At 43.4% G+C, this 19798-nt stretch overlaps 3 protein-coding genes across 3 annotated transcripts; 1 reads left to right on the top strand and 2 right to left on the bottom strand.

Moving 5' to 3' along the window:
• Positions 1–185: 185 nt before the first annotated feature.
• Positions 186–4050, bottom strand: chic2 (cysteine-rich hydrophobic domain 2). The gene is made up of 6 exons (XM_027019025.2): positions 3744–4050; positions 3318–3372; positions 2771–2926; positions 2457–2513; positions 2247–2306; positions 186–1011 (listed from the first exon to the last, which is right to left on the bottom strand). Exons 1-6 carry the CDS (start codon positions 3878–3880, stop codon positions 961–963), a joined length of 516 nt encoding a protein of 171 aa, XP_026874826.1. The 5' UTR covers positions 3881–4050; the 3' UTR covers positions 186–960.
• A 1291-nt stretch (positions 4051–5341) lies between these two features.
• LOC113582940 (OCIA domain-containing protein 1-like) lies at positions 5342–9319 on the bottom strand. Its single transcript, XM_035529609.1, has 8 exons — positions 9155–9319; positions 8825–8909; positions 7394–7447; positions 7148–7195; positions 6843–6972; positions 6359–6489; positions 6045–6179; positions 5342–5706 (listed from the first exon to the last, which is right to left on the bottom strand). The coding sequence occupies exons 1-8, from the start codon at positions 9209–9211 to the stop codon at positions 5669–5671; spliced, it is 678 nt and encodes a 225-aa protein (XP_035385502.1). The 5' UTR covers positions 9212–9319; the 3' UTR covers positions 5342–5668.
• A 4653-nt stretch (positions 9320–13972) lies between these two features.
• On the top strand, positions 13973–19076 carry slc34a2a (solute carrier family 34 member 2a). Its single transcript, XM_027019006.2, has 12 exons — positions 13973–14033; positions 14149–14277; positions 14604–14732; positions 14828–14971; positions 15208–15319; positions 15840–16035; positions 16650–16745; positions 16905–16992; positions 17296–17463; positions 17541–17657; positions 18319–18443; positions 18528–19076. Exons 1-12 carry the CDS (start codon positions 13973–13975, stop codon positions 19074–19076), a joined length of 1914 nt encoding a protein of 637 aa, XP_026874807.2.
• The last annotated feature ends 722 nt before the right edge of the window (positions 19077–19798 follow it).

Raw genomic sequence — 19798 nt, 5'->3', positions numbered from 1 at the left:
CAAGCAATCTTCAGTGTAAACTGCTTTTGGGTGTTTGCAAGTTCAGTGTTGGCGGTGTGTTTGTGGTCTGTGGTCCGTGAAGCTCAGGTACTGCTTTAACAACTACCCGACATGGTACACGTCAGAAACGACCAGGCCCAGGACACACGACAATGATAAACTAGTACAAAATAATATGAAATATATAGAACTCAAAATATTTTATTACCAACCTGCCGCCCCAAACACACTTGAACAAAACACCAAAACCAAACGAACATCACCCAGTTGGGGCAGGCGAACAACAAGAAAAAGTCGGCGCAGTTTTTTTTTCCTTTTGGCTGTGGCAGGGGGACATCTTTTCAAAATGGCAACACGTCCACAACCGGCAGAAAAACGCGCGTTCTTCTGATTGCTTTCACTCGGCAGCTCCAAGTCTTGTTATCCCGCTGGGTTTATAATAGGAACCAGACGTTACTTGTCCAAGTGTAACCATACGCTAACGGCACAGCCGGCGTATGGTTTTCTCGCTGAGATTCCTTCTGTGCGTGGGAAGGAATAATCTGTGTGTGAGATTATTCTTGGATTGTTCCTGTGGCCACCAGGCAGGAGTCGATCCGGTGGAGCCGTGTGCTGTAGGGTTAACTCAGTTTGGTCGGCCCCTCCCACTATCATTCTGATACGCTGCCCAGTGCAGCACGCGTGAAGATGGAGGTGTCTGGGTGTCTATGTGTGAGTGTGTCTATGTGGACAGGGTGTGTGTTCCTGGGGCTTCATGACATTCCATGCTCAGAGGGCCACATTCACAGTCTCACCGTGTGTGCGCGCGACGGTTAAACAGTGCTCTGCATCAAAGAGCACTGCAGGTGTGAATGTGTGATAGGTTGGAGTCTTTAGTTCTGAGATTAGGGACAGAGGGGAACCATAACAGTACCAGAAGAAGGCACCTTAGGCGGAGGGTAGGCTGGGGTGCAGCGGCTGCTAGTCCGGCCTGAAGATGGGAATCTTGGGTAGAAACTCTATTAGGATTACCTGCACGAGAGAGAAAGAAAGAATGTGTGAGAGGATAACTGCCTCATGTTTCAAAGCGAGAGCACCCATGTAAGTCACAAGGGGGCAGTGTTTCTCACACAGACACCTGGGGACTTTAATGACTGTAAAAGTATATTCGGCAACACATTTCAGCATTTCAGTTTCTTCGTGTCCGAGAATATGAAGCCATCCCGTGATCGATTAGCTAGTGGACAATCTCCCATCGCTCTACCCCTCGTGTACCTGTTCGTTCTGCTGTCGCGAGAAGGGTCTGCTGACAGTCGCACATGCTCTGCCGAGTGCAGAGAGAGAGAGAGAGAGAGAGAGAGAGAGAGAGACGGAGAGAGACAGAGAGCCGTTCTGCGGTATTTATTTAGAAGACGTGGGGGTCATACTACAACCCCTTTTCTCCGTATTTTGTAATTCTGCTTTGACTTTGGTAAAAACTTCGGGTTCAGTGGTAGACAGCAGAAACCGTGCTGTGCTGGAAGCTCGCGACAAGACTCAAGAGTGTGTTTAGCGCAGAGAGCTTGAACACTGCAACACACAGCAAGAAAGATCATAATACGTTTAAATATATAGAACGATCAATATAAATATACAGAAAGATGAAAATACGTTTAAATATACATTAAAAAAATGAACACACGTTTTCTCTTCGGGCTCTGGTTGTTACAAAGACGCAGACTAACGTTAAGACTACTAACGTTTCATGTCTTTACATGGCAGATTTTAAAAACAATTTTAAGGGAATATGGAGCGCATCACCAGTAGAGAGAGAGGTTCGCATTTAGCCTGGAAGGTCAATAATCATGTAAACCGCAGAGATTAAAAGAGTGAGATGAAGGCGTGGAGCAAACATGATCTCAGTTCCAGTCAGTGAAGCTCATCTTTGACCAATCTAGAGAGATTACAAGCCATTTTAAGTGTTTTCTTCTTCCTCGTTTCTTTAATCGCTTTAGCCATCCCATGTGGGTAGAGGAAGGGAAAGGTCAGATCTGTGTTATACATATATATATATAAAATACAAATATTATATTAAATAAAGGTATCATGTTAAAGATTGTAGTTCGACTCACTCATTTAATCTCTGCGGTTTACGCAGGCTAAATGTAAATGCAGGCCATTTCTGCAGGTAATGTTGATTCTTTTCACAAGTAGATTAAAGAACTGTGAGAAATGCTGCATGTTCATGGTTGTCTGTGAACTGTGTGTGTGGGGGGGGGGTGTCTTACATATTCCATCATATTGTTGGTTTCACACTTCCTTTTGCTCAGCCTCCAATGCAGACAGAGCTGAAATTAGACAATTAAATGAAAAATTAGGCACGTGCGCGCACACACACACACACACACACACACACACACACACACACACACACACACACACACACACATTCAAACTCTCTCTCTCACACATACAAACCCCCACCTCCACCATCTTACCTTGTGATAGAGACGGCTGTTCTCCCACTCCAGTAGCTTCTCTATGGACCTGCGTGTCTAAGAATGACGAGAAACAGAACAAGATTAAATACACAGCAGTGTACTAACATCGACGTGTCTGTTGGCATCCTCCGCGTCCCGCTAACACTGACATGTCCACCGCGTGCCTGCGTCCACCCTGTGTGGGGTAACCCACTTTACTGACTGACCCATGTAGGATATTGCTGACTGACCCTCGTGGGGTAACCTGCGTCGCTGACTGACCTGTGTGAGGGGTAACCTAGGTTGCCGACTCACCCCTGCTGCCAACTCACCCGTTTACTGAGGCAGATGACGGGCCACAGACTGAACCCCAGGGTGCAGCAGCAACATAGGCAGCCGCACAACAGCCAGCGCACGTTCACTGGCAGTGTCTTACGGAGGCAGCCGTTCACACGGTTTATGCTGGCTTTGAACTCCTCTGGCGCCACCTGTAGGTCAGAGGAGACAGGTCCGGCCGTCAGCCTTCTCGTTATATAAGTATGACCATGTGAGACCCACTACAACCTGATGTGGTTTCTGAGCCATTGCATTTAAATGTTAAAGGAGTGCATCTTATCAATGAATTACACTAAAGTGACGATCCTCAACTGAGGATGTTTAACCAGATCAACATACTTTCACGGTTTTCCCTGCCTCAACACACCTGATTAAAGTAATCTGGTTCTTGCTTAGTTTGAGTCACAAAGGACCGTTATACCAGAAAAAAACGACTGGCGACCACTGAGTACTCGGGACAGACACTTCTCTCATGAAAACATAACATCACAATGAAAGTAACGTTAGCTAGCACAGCTAGCAAACACAAATCCGACTACTCACCTTTCCCGTGAGCGCTGAGGGAAATTCTGACTCAAATTTATTGCTGAGTCCAAACCTAGGGTTGATTAAAAAGCGCAGTCAGCTCATTTATTTAAAAAATCGCATTTTATGAGCACTTTCATTTTCGTCACTCTACTGTTTAGGATTAGCCGTCGCGAGAACTTCCATTCTCGGGTTCAAAACGGGACAGCTAGCTGCCAGCTGGCTGTTGCTAGGCTGTTTCAAGCCCTTTTGTTTTGATCTTTTGACACTATATCCATTACTCAACCAACTCACTTGCTAGCTGACCTCGCTACTAACCTCGCTCTGCCAAAACGAGACAGTCTGCATTCTGAATGACTGAATAAGTTGCCTGGCTGGCTGGCGGGCCGAACGACCGTTAGCTAGCTAGCGGGGTGTCCCCGCGGAGAGGCGGCGGGCTCTTACACAGTGACGTGGCCCGATCCGCGCACCACCACCGGGTCCGGGGCATACTTCAGCAGCTGCTCCTCCGCGGCCCTATCCTCGTCTTCCTCTTCTTCCTCCTCCTCCTCCTCGTAAATTTCATCAAAGTCCTCCATCATCGCCTGCCTCGGCCTCTCGCTTCCCAAGCGAAGCGCCGAGAGCGACTGAGCTGTTAGAGGCTACTGAATGTGCTATAATTACGTTAATCTTAACACCATGAAGGAACTCTCGCAGAGCATAGCTAGCTACGGTACAAGAGTCCGGACCAAAACATCAACATCCGGCGCAATTCTCGTACTGGGTTAGTGACGGAGACGTATTATCACGAGAGTACATATTAATTCTCGTACTGGGTTAGCGACGGAGGAGTATTATCGTGAGAGTACGTGTTGTCAATGGCTGATTAGATTCAAGTTCTTTCAAGTTTCTTTTAAAACTTTAGAGGGCAGGTTGGGATTATTTATGAATACTTTATGTAAAATGTATTTTTAAAATAATGCTTACTTTACTGGGTAAGTTCCATATATTTTATTCTAAATTAGCCTAAACACAAAGTTACTTCAAATTACACCAGACACAGTAGCTACAGAGCGAGCTGGCTATCTAGCTAATTTATCTCTGAAATAGTATGATTTTTTTAAAAAAATAGTATGATTATAATTTTTAATAGTATGCTTATTATTTTGCGAGTGAGGTTTAACAGATTTACAGTGAAAACAGCTGGGTCACAGGCTTTGCGGAAGGGTTAATTTAGCCAGTTAACCCCTTTGGCTAGCTAGCTTAGCCATTTCTGCACTAGCGGTCGTCATTGCCTCTTAAATTCACCGTCATCTTAAACAATACGACTTAATATCTAAATTACACTGGTCAACAAAATTATAAGGGTTTTATTGGTTCCCAAATAAAATAGGACCTTGTAGTAGGTTTTACGCTGAATTTGAATTTGTTTTTAGAACTTTTTAACAGGTATGATTTTTAAGTGTATATATTATTATTCATTCTATATTATTTATATATAAATAAGGCTATTGGTACACTTAAAACATGTACATATATACTTTTAAAATTTACAACGTATGTGTTTCTCAGGAACATCCCTCTTCAGTGTCCAGCAGTAGTCTGCTATCACAGAGGGGATCCACTTTCCTTGGTACTGCTTTTCCACACTATACACACTGATATACAAGTATACTGCACCAAAGACCTACGGGTGATAAAATTCTGAAAACATTTTTGGATTCCTCATGCAAAATACTTTTTTTTTTGGGGAAGCAAAATCACTGACCAGTATTAAGAAACATTATTTGTATCATAGCACCAACTTAATGTATCATTATGCAAAGTCACGTTTGGCTTGGCGACTTATAACGAGTAACCTCATTATTATGACTTATAAGTGTATTATGTTTTCATGCAGCATACAGAGGTGTCCATTAAGACCTGTTCTTAACTGTGCTGTGTGGATATCCTGGCCCACTCCATACTCTCTAGATAAGGTCTCAGAGGGACTGGATGAAACTCAGGACAAAACAAACAAAAACAAATAATTTTGTACAAAATAAGGGAAACCGGTCTTGAACCACGTTGCATCAAGAGTGCTTTATTTTAAGGCATTTTGCAATTGCCATAGGATATGTAGTGATATCATCACAATACAATACAATACTTTTGTCCATATCATGCAGCCCTGCACTGTCCTCAATCTTTCATCCAGTCCTGCGGTAGCCATGACTTAGTAACCTTGGAGGACTTTTATTCTGAATTCCTAAACACACACATGAAGTAACCACATATTTCACAGTTGCGCATCTGAAATTGCACTGCCAAAAAAAAAGCCCATTTATTCGGCACAGAGCATCGTTAGCAGAGGCCTGTCAGCATTTCAAGAGTCACGGGAAGCGGCCCCCTCATTCATCCCATGTGTCCCCATATATATTCTTCTTCACTGCAAACAAAATAAAGAACGTCAATGTAGACCACGGCTTATGTAGGCAACAGGAAGTCAGCATACTAAGGAACTGAGACAACCAATGTCCTCGAATAAAGTATTCTACATGCTTTCCAACACAACATTGCAGTGAAATAAAATTGCATTAGTTAAGCGTAAATGTTTTGTGAACTGAATTTGTGTGTTAATTCAGATCTGTCTGTATATATACACAGGGACCCTGCAATTTGTCCACCTGAAGTCAACATTTACCCTTGACTTATAAAGTCATATACACTGTAATTAATAAACACCGTTAATAATTCATAATGATTTTCATATCAAACAATACTCACCCTCTCTTTTGGGCGGGGGGGTTTCAGAGGGAGGTCTGTGGAAACCTTCGTATTTCCCCCTGTTCCTGCCCTGGGGCTCCTCGGACAGGGGCAGCTTCTGCCAACCCCCCTCCTCCTCGCCCAGGTTGGCCAGCCCTGAATTCAGTGCGAGTGGGATATTAGGCGCTGCAGTGTGGGAGATTTGCTGCTGCAGTGGTGGGAGATTGCACACTGCAGTGTCCGTAGGCTGCTAGAAGGTTTGGCGTGGTCATAGGATCGGGTGATGACCCTAGATCAGCCTAGAGAGAGGAAGACAGAGGCAGGTGGCTGCTTACCAGGTGCAGGAAGATGGCTTTGGAGCGCTGAGTGTTCAGACCAATTATTGGAGCGGAATGCCCCCTCATGGCCATCTGACTGCAGCATAGCCTTATCCTCACTGAGGAATTCTGACTGCTCAGTGCCAGAGCTAACACCCGAGAGAGAGAGAGAGAGAGAGAGAGAGAGAGAGAGAGAGAGAGAGAGAGAGAGAGAGAGAGAGGAGAGAGGAGAGAGAGAGAGAGAGAGAGAGATGTAAGGGGGGGGGTGAGAGAGCAAAAACAACTGTGAGACTGTGAGCAGTGTTTATACATGGAGTCCAAGGGGGCTTCAAATACAATAAAACATCTGCATAAACAGAACAACTAAGAAAACATCTGCATTTATGTTTTTATATATGCATATTTCATTTAAATGTGTGTGTGTGAGTTTGTATGTGTAATATATATATATATATATATATATGAGAGAGAGAGAGTGCGTATGTGTGTATGGCATTCTCACTGTGGTGAAAGAGGTCGCCCTCTCTGCCGAAGAGCTTCCCCCAATGGTGAGTCTTCCAACCTCTTAAACTTCTCCTGACAGTTCTTCATATAAGAGATGTTTCCTGCAATATAGCCACATACACCGGCAACTACTCAAACATACATTCAATCAAACACACACACACACACACACACACACACACACACACACACACACACACACACACACACACACACACACACACACACACACACAGTACCCACTTCATGCCCAGTCCAATCAAAAACTATGTGCAGACATAATTAAATGATATTTGCACTCACAGGCTACTTTTGGCAATGATCCAAATCTTTTGGAGGCAGTCAAAGATCCTAAAATAAACACAAAAAACAGTCCTCGTCACAAGACACACGCAAGCACCACAGTCGTCACAAGACACACGCAAGCACCACAGTCCTCGTCACAATACACACGCAAGCACCACAGTCCTCGTTACATTACACCATACATGAAGCAGACAGGACTGTTCAGTAATACACACTAAGTACTGAACACAGAGAACAACACACCTCTTAAGATGAGGAACTGTGTGATAGCCATACTGGTGATGGAAAGAGGCACACCTAACAGAGAGAGAAGGAGAGAGAGAGAGAGAGAGCGAGAGAGCTATAATTTATTGGGAAACTCAACTCAATCAAAATCACAGAGTGAAATGGAGTGTTATCTGACCCTAAATGGACACTACAGCATAACAGATTAAGTAATGACACTGTCTGATCTAAAACTGAAGTCCACCCTGACCAAGTACAGACTCAGTGACCAGCGCCTGGCCATAGAGACCAGCAGACAAAGAGTCCTGGTTCCCTACAGAGCAGAGACTGTGCCAGCAGTGCCAGGACTAAAATATCCAGATAGAGCTGCACTTTATAACAATATACAACATTTACACAGATTACAAGTAAATTCTTTAACAAAATTAATACCTGCCACAGTCTGAGGGACAGTGAGTGACCAGATCAGATACCAGAGATACAGAGACTTATTATTACTGTTGTTGTTATTGTTACTTTATTAGGAATGGTAATAGCAGTATTATTGTTGTTATTATTTGCAGTCTTTTAGTGTTGACTATTATATCTTTTGTTAGTGTTTATTTCTTCATCAAAGCTTTGGCAATACAAATGTGAATATTTGTCATGCCAATAAAGCACCACTGAGTTGAATTGAATTGAACTGAACTGAGAGAGAAAGAGACAGAGATAGAGAGGTCAAATCAAATTTATTGGTATAGCGCTTTTTACAAAAGCCGTTGTCACAAAGCGGCTTTACACCTATCCGAGTCCAAGCCCTCGGACATCGTCAACGCTGCCTCCGGTTTGCACGGGACTACCGTAACTGGTCACTGGAGGACTGGAAAAATACGCTGCCTTCTTGGACGAATCCAGGTGGATGGATGGTGGTGCATGCGCTGCCAAACGCACGAGAACCGCCTCCAAGAGACAACTGGTCCAAACGCAGTGTACATGTCGGGGGTGTTTCCCTGACAGGATTTGTACCACCAACACCACAGAATGAGTCAGTGAATGTTAACGGGTACTTGGTAATCCTGGAATACCATATGCACATGTTGGTGTTCTGCCCTTAGGGAATTCCTATCAACAGCATAACGCCCACCTCATAGCACCAGGGTGGTGCTTGGGTGGGTTCAGGTGTCCTTCTCTGACCTGCCAACTCGCCCGATCTCAGTTCAGTGATGCACGTCTGGGCACACACCTTGATCGGCAGCTTCACCGTGCCGTCACCCAGTACAGTCTACGCCAGGATTGTCTCGTTAGTGTCATCCGTGCCAAGGGTGGTCGGACAGTTACAGAATGACTAACACACTCCGCGTTGCTACAAAAGCACTGTAGAGTCTATCTGTACACACATCAGGAGTTTTCTGTTTGTTAAATGTTGATTAGCTGATACAGCTGTGTGGATGCATGCGTGCGCTGACTCACATCGGTACCAGAAGCTCTCTCGGTTACACTCCTGGAACGCTCTCCTCTCGTCCTCGGTGAGGATGTAGTCCTTCCCTAAGCGACCCTACACACACACAAAACGTTAATCTCTCCTGCCATTCCCATTTGAAAGATGCCAACTTGGTTAAACACTTCCGCATGAAACAGTGTGAACAGTACTAAAAATGATCAAAGAAATATTAAACTTTAAAAATGTAAAATTATTAGCAGTAGCTGATTTATGGGGAGTGTAGTCGGCCGGCTAGCTAGCCTAGTTAACTTTTGCAGTGTAGATACACAGCTAGATATTGCGGTTTCATCCGGTCCTACCAGAGTTGCTTTTTCTTGATGGTCAGCGCTTGTAAAACCTGACGAGGTCTGAGACATCGCGAATCCTCCTTCACAGCGACACTTTTATTGCACAGAAAACAAAATGCGGCACCGTAACAGACGGGCGACAAATGTCAAACGAGACAGAATGTTTTCTTCGGTGATGTTCAAAACTACTAAATATGTGTCATACTGCCATCTTGTGTCTCGATACTACTAGCACGAAGTCGATTTCGCAGCGGCAGCAGAAAAAAACTCAAAATCTGATCAACTTTTGCTTAAAATAATATATAATAATAATGATAATAATATATTATTATTACTTAAAATATCTAATGATTGTGCTAGACCTATTGTTTTCTCTGACTTTCTTTAGTGTTTGTTTGCAGTGCACTGCCTTCAATGTCTGTTTAACTCTAATGTGAGTACACATAAATCACATAAATATACGAGTATTGATCAGTTATGTATGATGTGTCGTGCTCTTTCTGCTTTATGAGTTATATGTAATATGTAATGTTAGGCATTGGTGCTTGTGTGTGTGTGTGTGTGGGGGGGGGGGGTGGTACATTCTGACAACCCATAATAATTCAGCACATCCATACGGTACACAGTTATTTCCAGTTATTTAATGTATGTAATGTGCCACTAGTTTGGCTGATGAGTGGTGATTATCTCTTTTCAGTGTGTGATCTCAGTCTCACAGTTTGTTCAAGACCCTTCTTACAAGATTTACATAAGCAAAGCCACGTCCTTTGACTGGCATGTCAGAAACATGCTCCAGTCCACTCTGTGCCACTCGTCTTTCGCTGTATCAGATGAAACTTGCTGAGAAGCCCTGTGGTTAAATGTAGGTCATAATCCATACCCATCCATCCATACCCTCACTGATTACGCTAAAGGCTTTTAGAACCTTGATCTCACTGAAGCATTCTGGATTCTTTTGCTCAACATGTTAAAGGGTTCCGGAACCTTTCACTCACGCATGCTAAAGCATTCCAGAATATTCTACTTCTCCATGCTAAAGGTTCTGGAATCTTCTGCTTCTCCATACTGAAGGTTCTGGAAGATTCTGCCGAATCAAACTGTGAAGAAATGACTGCACCTTCCCAGTTAGCACACAGAGGAGTATGGTTAGATTCGACATTGACCTCGGACTGACACTTTGAAGTAGTTCGTCTGTCAAAATTAAGATATTTCTCTTAAAAGTCTTTCTGCTTCTAGGTCTTCTCAGAGCAGCATGTCCTGGATGTCATATGGCTGTCCTGGCGCTGCTAGGACATGATAGCTAAGGGTCACGAAACAGGTTAAACAACTGGGCAAACCTAACCCCAGGCTAGCATACCAGATTCAACAGTTCCAGTTAAAATTAAGATCAGATTAAGGTTAGATTATGGACACATTCGGGTTAGATTAAGGTTAGATTGGGGTTGTATCAGAACTCTACAGCAGAACTAATTTTAGGATCTCTGTGTTGGAGACATACGTGTCATGTAGAGATTCACAGTGATTTAGACATTCAGGCAAAGAAACGTAGGTACTTTTTTCAAACACACCCCCAGAGGGCGGCAGAGAGATAGTCTGAGTTAAACAGCACATGTGTGTAGATGTTAGACATTAGCTGTCCCTTGACTGTTTCCTGTTCTGCTGGGTTAGTGATTAGTTAGTGATGGTTTACAACGAATAGTATTGGATTATTAACCATAACATCCTGACACTCCTACTGGTGCTGCTGGGTTATTAATCCCAACGTCCTGACACTCCTACTGGTGCTGCTGGGTTATTAATCCTAACGTCATGACACTCCTACTGGTGCTGCTGGGTTATTAATCCTAACGTCATGACACTCCTACTGGTAATGCTGTATTATTAATCCTAACGTCCTGACACTCCTACTGGTGTTGCTGGATTATTAATCCCAACGTCCTGACACTCCTACTGGTGTTGCTGGGTTATTAATCCCAACGTCCTGACACTCCTACTGGTGCTGCTGGGTTATTAATCCTAACGTCATGACACTCCTACTGGTGCTGCTGTATTATTAATCCTAACGTCCTGACACTCCTACTGGTGTTGCTGGATTATTAATCCCAACGTCCTGACACTCCTACTGGTGCTGCTGGGTTATAATCCCAACGTCCTGACACTCCTACTGGTGATTCTTGGTTATTAACCCTAAAAGACTTGGGGGAGGGACCTACATAAACTAGGAGAAAATATTGCTCTTAATCACTCGTTTGTCACAGACCTATTATTGATGCATATGTATTATTATTTGTTGATACACTTACTGTTCTTTTTGATCTGACAATAAGTAAATGAATAAGTAAATGAACTGACAATAAGTAAATGAATAAATAAAACGGTCAAGAGTTTGTATCACCCAGCTAATGTGACTAATTCTACCTCCTGGCATTCTGTGTCCTAGTATGTGTGCATGTGTGCGTGTGTGCACGCATGGTTCAAAAAGGGGGCTCCATCAATATCGATCCGCTGGAAATCATCTGTGGCGTCCAAGTTTCCCATTTCCAGCCGTGGAACATGCACGAGCGTGCGTGCATTCGTGCGAGTGAGTGCGCGCTTATGTGTGTGGTTTGTTTGATTAAAAAGTTAGCTAACTTAAAAAATTTACCTCACATTACACATATAGCGGAGAAGAGAATGACGCAGTGAGGATAATCTTTACAAGTTCGCTTCCGCCATGCCGGTTTTTGACTAACAGAGGTCAAAAAATATAGTTTCCTATATTCAGTCTTAGTTAAGAATAACGTTTGGCAATTCAGAATCAAAGCAAAATATTGCTGTGTGACCTCATACCGTGCATTTCTATACACACGTCACGTAGAAATCTCTTTGATTATCAGCAGGTGACTCAATTAATTATAAAAATGTTAAAAATTAACAGTTAGTTAGATGTTAGTTAGTTTACACAATACACATTGAAACACCAACGATAATTGATTGTCCTAGATCTAGACACACACACACACACACACACACACACACACACACACACAAAAAAAAAAAAAAAAAAAAAAAAAAAAGGTATAGGGGGATGCTCTCTGCTTTAGCCACTGGCTTCCTCTGATTACCACCACAGTAGCTATTGAGAGTATTCACATGACTAGGTGTGTCAGCCTGGATAGGTGTGTATGTGTGTGTGCGTGCGTGCATATCCTCCTCCACCCGAGGAGGTGTGTGTTACAAAGATGTAAGTTTAGCTGCAAGGTGTGACAGAATATATGGAACGACTGAACTATTGTGGAAGTCAGACACATGCAGACAGGTGTGTAGGTGCGCAGGAGGTGTCGTAGTCTGCAGTTTGGAAGGACACACACTCTGCACATATACAGCCAGCAAGACATTCCACAAAACAGACCAAATTGTTACATTTGGCAAATTTGAGGTTTTCACGTTTGCTATATTTTGGAACTTTCCACATTTGCCTGAATCCAGTTGAGAAGTCCTCCCGGAGTGGGGCAGGAGAATTTGGGAAGTGTAGACAAATACACACTCAAACTGATGACGGTGAGTGAAACTGCAGCAAAACACACCGTAGCCAGGTATAGAGAGTGTTCAACACCATGACCAGGTATAGAGAGTGTTTAACACCTTAACCAGGTATACAATGTTTAACAGATCATAACCAGGTAGACAGAGTGTTTAACACACCTTAACCAGGTATACAGTATTTAACACATCATAACCAGGTATACGGTATTTAACACATCATAGCCAGTTATACAGTGTTTAATACACCTTAACCAGGTAGACAGAGTGTTTAACACACTTTAACCAGGTATACAGAGTGTTTAACACCTTAACCAGGTAGACAGAGTGTTTTAACACACCTTAACCAGGCATACAGAGTGTTTAAAACACCTTAACCAGGTATACAGAGTGTTTAACACCTTAACCAGGTAGACAGAGTGTTGTAACCCACCTTAACCAGGTATACAGAGTGTTTAACACACCTATCCTGACCCGAACCTTTCATTCTTTGTCTTTCGAAATCAATACTAAATTATTTCCATATATGTGAGAGTGCAGTATGCGATCTGTGGACTCAGATGGGTAGTTGTGAAATGTGGACAGTAATGATCTGCAGTTATGTTACTTTACACATGAACCATTTTCTATTGTACCTCAAGGCACGTGACAGTGTGTCTTTAATCCATTCTGATCTTCACGAACATGGCAGATGATGTGAGGGTCCTCGTCCCAGCCACCGAGTGGTCAAAGCAACAAGGAAAGAATAATGACCAATGACCAATGACCAATAGGCTGGAATGTAGATATGGACTCAGATGAGTTTCCTCAAAGCTCGTTTAACAATGGATTTAGGAGTCAAGTCAAATTTATTTATAAACGCTTTTTACAACAGCTGTGGTCACAAAGCAGCTTTACAAATGTTCGAGTCCAAGCCTCTAGTGAGCAAGCCAAAGGTGACAGTGGTGAGGAAAAACTCTCTAGGAGTAAAACACAAAACAGGAATTACTTTTAACAAGGTACAAATAGTTATATTTTGAATATGTATTAACAGTTGTGTTTACAGTGTTGTAGAGTGCAAACGATATTTCAAGTTCTGATCCCATCGTTCATTTATGATTTTTAATCTGTCCTGCTTCCTGACAATGCACCTTTGATCTTACGCTGTTCATTAGATAAACTCACTGCACCTAGATAACACCTTCATAAAGACTGATAAGAGAAGAGCAGATGCACCTTTTATGAGAGGAAACATAATTACAAAATGAAAGCCTGTGTTAATAAACATGTATGCATGTTTATGTGTGTGTGTGTGTGTGTGTCCAGGAAATGGCAGCCTGCCCAGAGATTGGGGAAAGTTCTCTGGCTCACCAGACTGACAAGTCTAACAGTATGTACAGTGGACAGGGGTCTTGTATGTTTGTACTTTTGTGTGTGCTTGTTTCAGATCCTCCAGTTTACTGACTGTCTGTCTGTCTCTGTCCATCTGTCTGTCTGCACCTCAGTTCAGAAAGATAGGTCTGTTTGCATTGGCCCTGCTGTTTCCACGGCAGCCCTGATCCAGGTGGAGCCTGAGAAGGAGGACGACCCCTGGGACCTGCCTGAGTTACATGACACTGGGGTCTCATGGGCAGGTATGATGGACAGCTGGACACAGTGACCAGAGCTTACAGCCTTACAGTTAACGACACACACACACACTGTTCCATACAAGCATTCATAGAGAGTTTCCAACAAAGCCTCTCTCACTCTTCCACTCTCTTTCACTCTCTCCCACACTCTCACTCTCACTCTCTCTCTTTCTCTCTCTATCTCTCCCTCACTCTCATTTTCTCTCTCTCCCTCTTACTCTCACTCTCTCTTTCTTCCTCTCTCTCTCTCTCTCTCTCTCTCTCTCTCTCTCTCTCTCTCTGTCACTCTTACCCCCCCCCCCCTCGCTCACTCTCTCTCTGTCTCTCAGATCTGGACACACAGGGGAAGGTGTTGAGGGTGTTCCGCTCAGTAGGGAAGTTCATTCTCCTCTTGGGTTTGCTGTACATGTTTGTTTGTTCTCTGGACATCCTCAGCTCGGCATTCCAGCTTGTGGGAGGTACATACACACACACACACTCTCCCATACACACCCACGCACACCCATATACACTCACACACAAACAGCCTTAAGCAGTAGCGTGTGTTTGTTAGGGAAGACTGCTGGAGACATCTTCCAGGATAACGAAGTCCTGTCGAACCCTCTGGCTGGGTTGGTCATCGGGGTTCTGGTCACCCTGCTTGTCCAGAGCTCCAGCACCTCGTCCTCTATAGTGGTCAGCATGGTGTCTTCAGGACGTGAGTATATACCTGCACTGGTGACGATGATGATGAGGAAGGTGACCATGGGGAAGATAACGATTGTGATGATGATGTTGATGGTTATGGTTATGATTGTGAAGAAGATGACAATAATGATGATGATGATGATGATGGATGATGATGCTGCTAGTGATGATGATGATGAAGGTGATGACGATAGTGATGGTGATGATGATGCCGATGATGACGTTTATGTTGTTACTCTTGCACAGTGCTGCAGGTTTCCATGGCGGTGCCCATCATCATGGGTACCAACATCGGGACGTCCGTCACCAACACACTGGTGGCGATGACCCAGGCGGGAGAACGGGACACGTTCCGCAGGTGAGACAGGATGTCCTCGGGTAGCGCATCCTCAACCCCACGGCCTGGTGCCACCCAGACACCCAGACCCTCCAGAAGTGGAGGAACACAGACCAGCTGGTAGAGCCTGTGAAACCATCACGGTTTGGTGTACAGATGCCTTCTGAACTGCTGCAAAACGTCCACGTTGTTGGGCTGCGCTAACATATAACGCGGCAGAGTTCTCCATGTGGTGTGAGGAGAAATTCAAACCTCTCCCATGAAGAGAAAACCTAGTCATATTTCTGTTTACCACATTTAAAATGGTTAAATAAACTCAGTGGAGATAAATACACATTCTCTAATAATCCTCACTGGTCAAATTAAAAATATATTGGGTCGCAATAAATTGAAAACTTTTAGGTGAGTAAAGTTTCAGTAATATTGGTGTTGGGTTATGTTTCAGGATTAGAACTCTAAAAACATTTAACATTACATAAACCACAGCTGTTGTCATCAGATAACATTTTTTAATGTAACATCCCTCTGGATTTACACATAGGGCATTTGCCGGGGCCACGGTGCACGATTTCTTCAACTGGCTGTCTGTGTTGGTGCTCCTGCCATTGGAGGCCACTACGGGTTATCTGTACCACCTCACGGAGCTCATCGTGAGATCTTTTCATCTGGAGAGTGGAGAAAACGCCCCGGCCCTGCTAAACGTCATCACAGACCCGCTCACACACGCCATCATAGAGGTGTGTGTGTGTATGTGTGTGTGTGTGTGTGTGTATAAATTCATATACCATCATGGGGGAAAATAAATTCACCCCGTGATGTGTTTTTTTCATGTGGACATATCAATATTTGATCTTCATATATATATATATATATATATATATATATATATATATATATATATATATATATATATATATATATATATATATATGTGAGTCTCTAATGGAAGACTCATGGAATCTGTGCAATCTCTAATGGAAGACTAACGTTATGGGGAGGGCACCGTGACACATATGTTTATCTACTTTATACAATAGACTACAAAGTATAAATGTTCCATGATTTTTGTTATAACACCTATAATGCATATATCTGAAGATCAGATATCTGTACATTGAAAAAGTGTTGAAAAAGTCCAAACTGTACATGTGGAGGTGTTACTTTTTCAGATGAGTGTGTGTTTCATCTGTATTTGGTGAAACATGTAATCAGTATGAAATTGTTTGATGTATGATGAGTGTGTGATGTGTGAAATGTGTTTGATGTGTGATGCGTGTTTGATGTGTGATGCCTGTTTGATGTGTGACGTGTGTTTGATGTATGTTGTGGGTTCTGTGCGTCTTTCATATAGCTGGATGAGTCTGTCATCACTGGCATTGCTACTGGAGATCCAGAAGCCAAGAATAAAAGTCTCATCAAAATATGGTGCCGAACGTCGACAAACACAGTAACTCTTCCGAATAAAATTAACACTCTTCATATTAGTTAAAATATATACAGAAACAAAATCAATTTGTAACGGTGATAGTTAACTTTTTAGTTATTTAAATTAGAAGTTTGATATGATTTGGTAAATTTTTCTTGATTGTGGAATGTCATTTTGCAGTCTCTGCAGAATGTTACCTTAGCAAACTGCACCAGAGGCATGTGCTGGGAATGGAGGAACGTGTCCGAAACGCTAAACATTCGGAAATGTGAGTCAAAACCAAAAATTACTACTGCATGTAGAAATAGCTGAAAGGGACAAGTCTAGAAACTCCTTAAACGCTTCTACAGTTCTCCTACAACTTCTATAGTTCTTCTACAACTTCTACAACTCTTCTCCAACTTCTCCAACTCTTTGTATGTTCTGGGACTCCATATATGTTCTATAGCTCAGTATAAGTATTCCACACTTTCACCCAGGTTTTAAATTTGAGGGCTGCAGTGCTCCACCATAACCCCACCTCTCATTCCTTCTCTCCCATGTGTCCCGTCCCCCATCTCTGCGGACACAGGCGGTCACATCTTTGTAAACACGGAGCTGCCGGACCTGGCCGTGGGCCTGATCCTGCTGGCCATGTCTCTGCTGGTGCTCTGCACCTGTCTAGTCCTCATCGTGAAGCTGCTGAACTCCGTGCTGAAGGGCCAAGTGGCCAAGGTCATCAAGACCATCATCAACACAGGTCAGGCTCCGTGCGGCCCGCTGAGGTCGGGGGGTCTCCGGACCAGGTGCCGGACTGACATGTGCTTTTCGCTGCAGATTTTCCGTTTCCCTTCGCATGGCTGACGGGATACCTTGCCATCATAGTGGGAGCCGTCATGACCTTCATCGTCCAGAGCAGCTCAGTCTTCACCTCGGCCATCACACCGCTTGTGGGTGAGCTTCATCCATCTGTCCATCCATCCATCTCCCATCCATTCATCCATCCATGCATCTGTCCATCTGTCTGTCTGTCCATCCATCCATCCTTCTGTCCATCCATCCATCCATCCATCCATCCTTCCATCCATTCATCCACTGGTACAGCGAAACATACTGATGTCAAATAATTGACCAGAACAGCAGATCTGTTTGTGCCATGAATTTGCAGATTACCTTTGCAGGCTGTTTGTATCTTGGCTCATAAACATAAACATATTTGACATTGCTATTTTATTTGTTCTCTTATGTGATTGTTTTTAGGTCATATGTACAGAACACAGCAATCTGTTCAAAGTTTATTACATCTGAGAAATAACCGTGAAATCCGCCACCACATGTCTGGATATGAACTGTTAAATAATGTAACATAGATGAACTGTAATGAACAAACTGTTCTCTGTTCATTATGTCAGAACCCATTACAGTTAAACAAAGTCAGCGACGTTAAAATCACATATGAACTAAACTGCACGTAATAACCAAAGACTGTTAAATAACTGGTTTATTTTGGTTATTTTTTTTTATTTCTGGAGAAAATATTGTGGAGAACTTCATGATTGTGTGTGTGTGTGTGTGTGTGTGTGTGTGTGTGTGTGTGTGTGTGTGTTCTATGCAGGTATTGGGGTTATAAGCATTGAAAGAGCATATCCACTCTCAGTGGGCTCCAACATTGGTACCACCTCTACTGCTGTACTGGCAGCACTGGCCAGCCCAGGAGATACACTGACCAACTCACTACAGGTGAGTGGACCCAGCCACACACACACACACACACACACACACACACCACACACACCTCTCCTCACCCTGTGCCCTCCTGCACAGATTGCCCTTGTCCACCTCTTCTTCAACGTGTCGGGCATCGTGCTGTGGTACATTGTGCCCTTCATGCGTGCACCCATCTGGCTGGCCAAGTCCCTGGGCGATGTGACAGCGCGTCACCGCTGGTTCGCCCTCATCTACATCCTGGTGTGCTTTTTCCTCCTGCCCCTGCTGATCTTTGGCCTGTCCCTGGCCGGCTGGGCCGTCCTGCTCGCCGTTCTCCTGCCGCCAGCAATCCTGCTGCTCTTCGTCGTCTCTGTCAACGTCCTGCAGGGGCGCTGGCCTCACGCGCTTCCTTCCTGTCTCCGCACCTGGGACTTCCTGCCCATCTGGGCCCGCTCACTGGAACCCTGGGACAGGGTGGTCACTGTGGTAACCGCATGCTGCTGCTGCTGCAAATGCTGCGAGGTTGCCCAGGGAGACGAGGAGGCGGGGCCTGTGAATAAGGGATGTGAGATGGAGAGCCACAATAACCTGGCAATGGCCAATGACAGTGAAGAAAAAGAGAAAGTCCCGCCTCCTCCAGTAGTCCTTAAAATGACAGTGTTATAGACTCTAATTATCATCGTGATATTTACCACTTATTTACCACTTAGTTATTACATAGTTATAACATATTACATCTGAGCAAGTGATGGGAGTGACAGGAACTATGGACACCAGAGCATGAAAAAGAAAAGATAAATAGTGTTTTGTAACTTATATATTTGTTTTTATTTTTGAGGTACAAAAAGTCACATTTTTCTTCTTAAATTGCTTAAATGGCAGATCTAAGGTTACAGACACTGTAGATTGATGTATTGTCGTGGCGTATTCGGAATGGCATGGTAACGAGACCCTCAAGGGTGTCACACTTAAAACTGAGGATCCTGGTTGGACATCACTATGGTTACTTCAGGAGTACACAGTGGAATAAAGTCTGTACAAGAGACAGTGAGTGTTTCTGTTTAAATCCCACATTTAGTTATGCCTTAGGTAAAGTAACCATGGAAAAACAAACCTTCCTTTAGTTTATAAAGATAGTATCTGTATTGGCATATAGTAGGAATTTGATCATATTTGTATGCAAATCAGTGGAGATTATGCAGATGAGTTGCTGTACAAAGTCTATCTCCTCCACCAGATTAGCTCTTCTCCTTAAATCAATGACTAATAATTTTAAAAGCATTTTAAAAACTACCTCTAAGATGGTAGCATGGTGACAGTATACAGAAAGAGAGACACACACTATATATATATATTATATGAGAGTTTTAATTAAATAAAAACCATTT

This window comes from Electrophorus electricus, chromosome 9, assembly GCF_013358815.1.
Source record: "Electrophorus electricus isolate fEleEle1 chromosome 9, fEleEle1.pri, whole genome shotgun sequence".
NCBI lineage: Eukaryota > Metazoa > Chordata > Actinopteri > Gymnotiformes > Gymnotidae > Electrophorus > Electrophorus electricus.
Note: the sequence above shows the minus strand (reverse complement) of the source record. Positions and strands in the feature narration are given on the sequence as shown.

What these genes read in the sequence shown, in the direction of transcription:
- chic2 (XM_027019025.2), bottom strand. Translation starts at nt 3,880, where the DNA reads ATGATGGAGGACTTTGATGAAATTTACGAGGAGGAGGAGGAGGAAGAA. An exon ending in GGATCGGGCCACGTCACTGT is followed by an intron (nt 3,373 to 3,743) that starts GTAAGAGCCCGC and finishes AATCAACCCTAG; the next exon opens with GTTTGGACTCAGCAATAAAT. An exon ending in ACAGCCGTCTCTATCACAAG is followed by an intron (nt 2,307 to 2,456) that starts GTAAGATGGTGG and finishes GTCTAATTTCAG; the next exon opens with CTCTGTCTGCATTGGAGGCT.
- LOC113582940 (XM_035529609.1), bottom strand. Translation starts at nt 9,211, where the DNA reads ATGTCTCAGACCTCGTCAGGTTTTACAAGCGCTGACCATCAAGAAAAA. An exon ending in ATCATTGCCAAAAGTAGCCT is followed by an intron (nt 6,973 to 7,147) that starts GTGAGTGCAAAT and finishes ATGTTTGAGTAG; the next exon opens with TTGCCGGTGTATGTGGCTAT. An exon ending in AAGCCATCTTCCTGCACCTG is followed by an intron (nt 6,180 to 6,358) that starts GTAAGCAGCCAC and finishes CACTGAATTCAG; the next exon opens with GGCTGGCCAACCTGGGCGAG.
- slc34a2a (XM_027019006.2), top strand. Translation starts at nt 13,973, where the DNA reads ATGGCAGCCTGCCCAGAGATTGGGGAAAGTTCTCTGGCTCACCAGACT. An exon ending in GAACGGGACACGTTCCGCAG is followed by an intron (nt 15,320 to 15,839) that starts GTGAGACAGGAT and finishes ATTTACACATAG; the next exon opens with GGCATTTGCCGGGGCCACGG. An exon ending in AACGCTAAACATTCGGAAAT is followed by an intron (nt 16,993 to 17,295) that starts GTGAGTCAAAAC and finishes CTGCGGACACAG; the next exon opens with GCGGTCACATCTTTGTAAAC.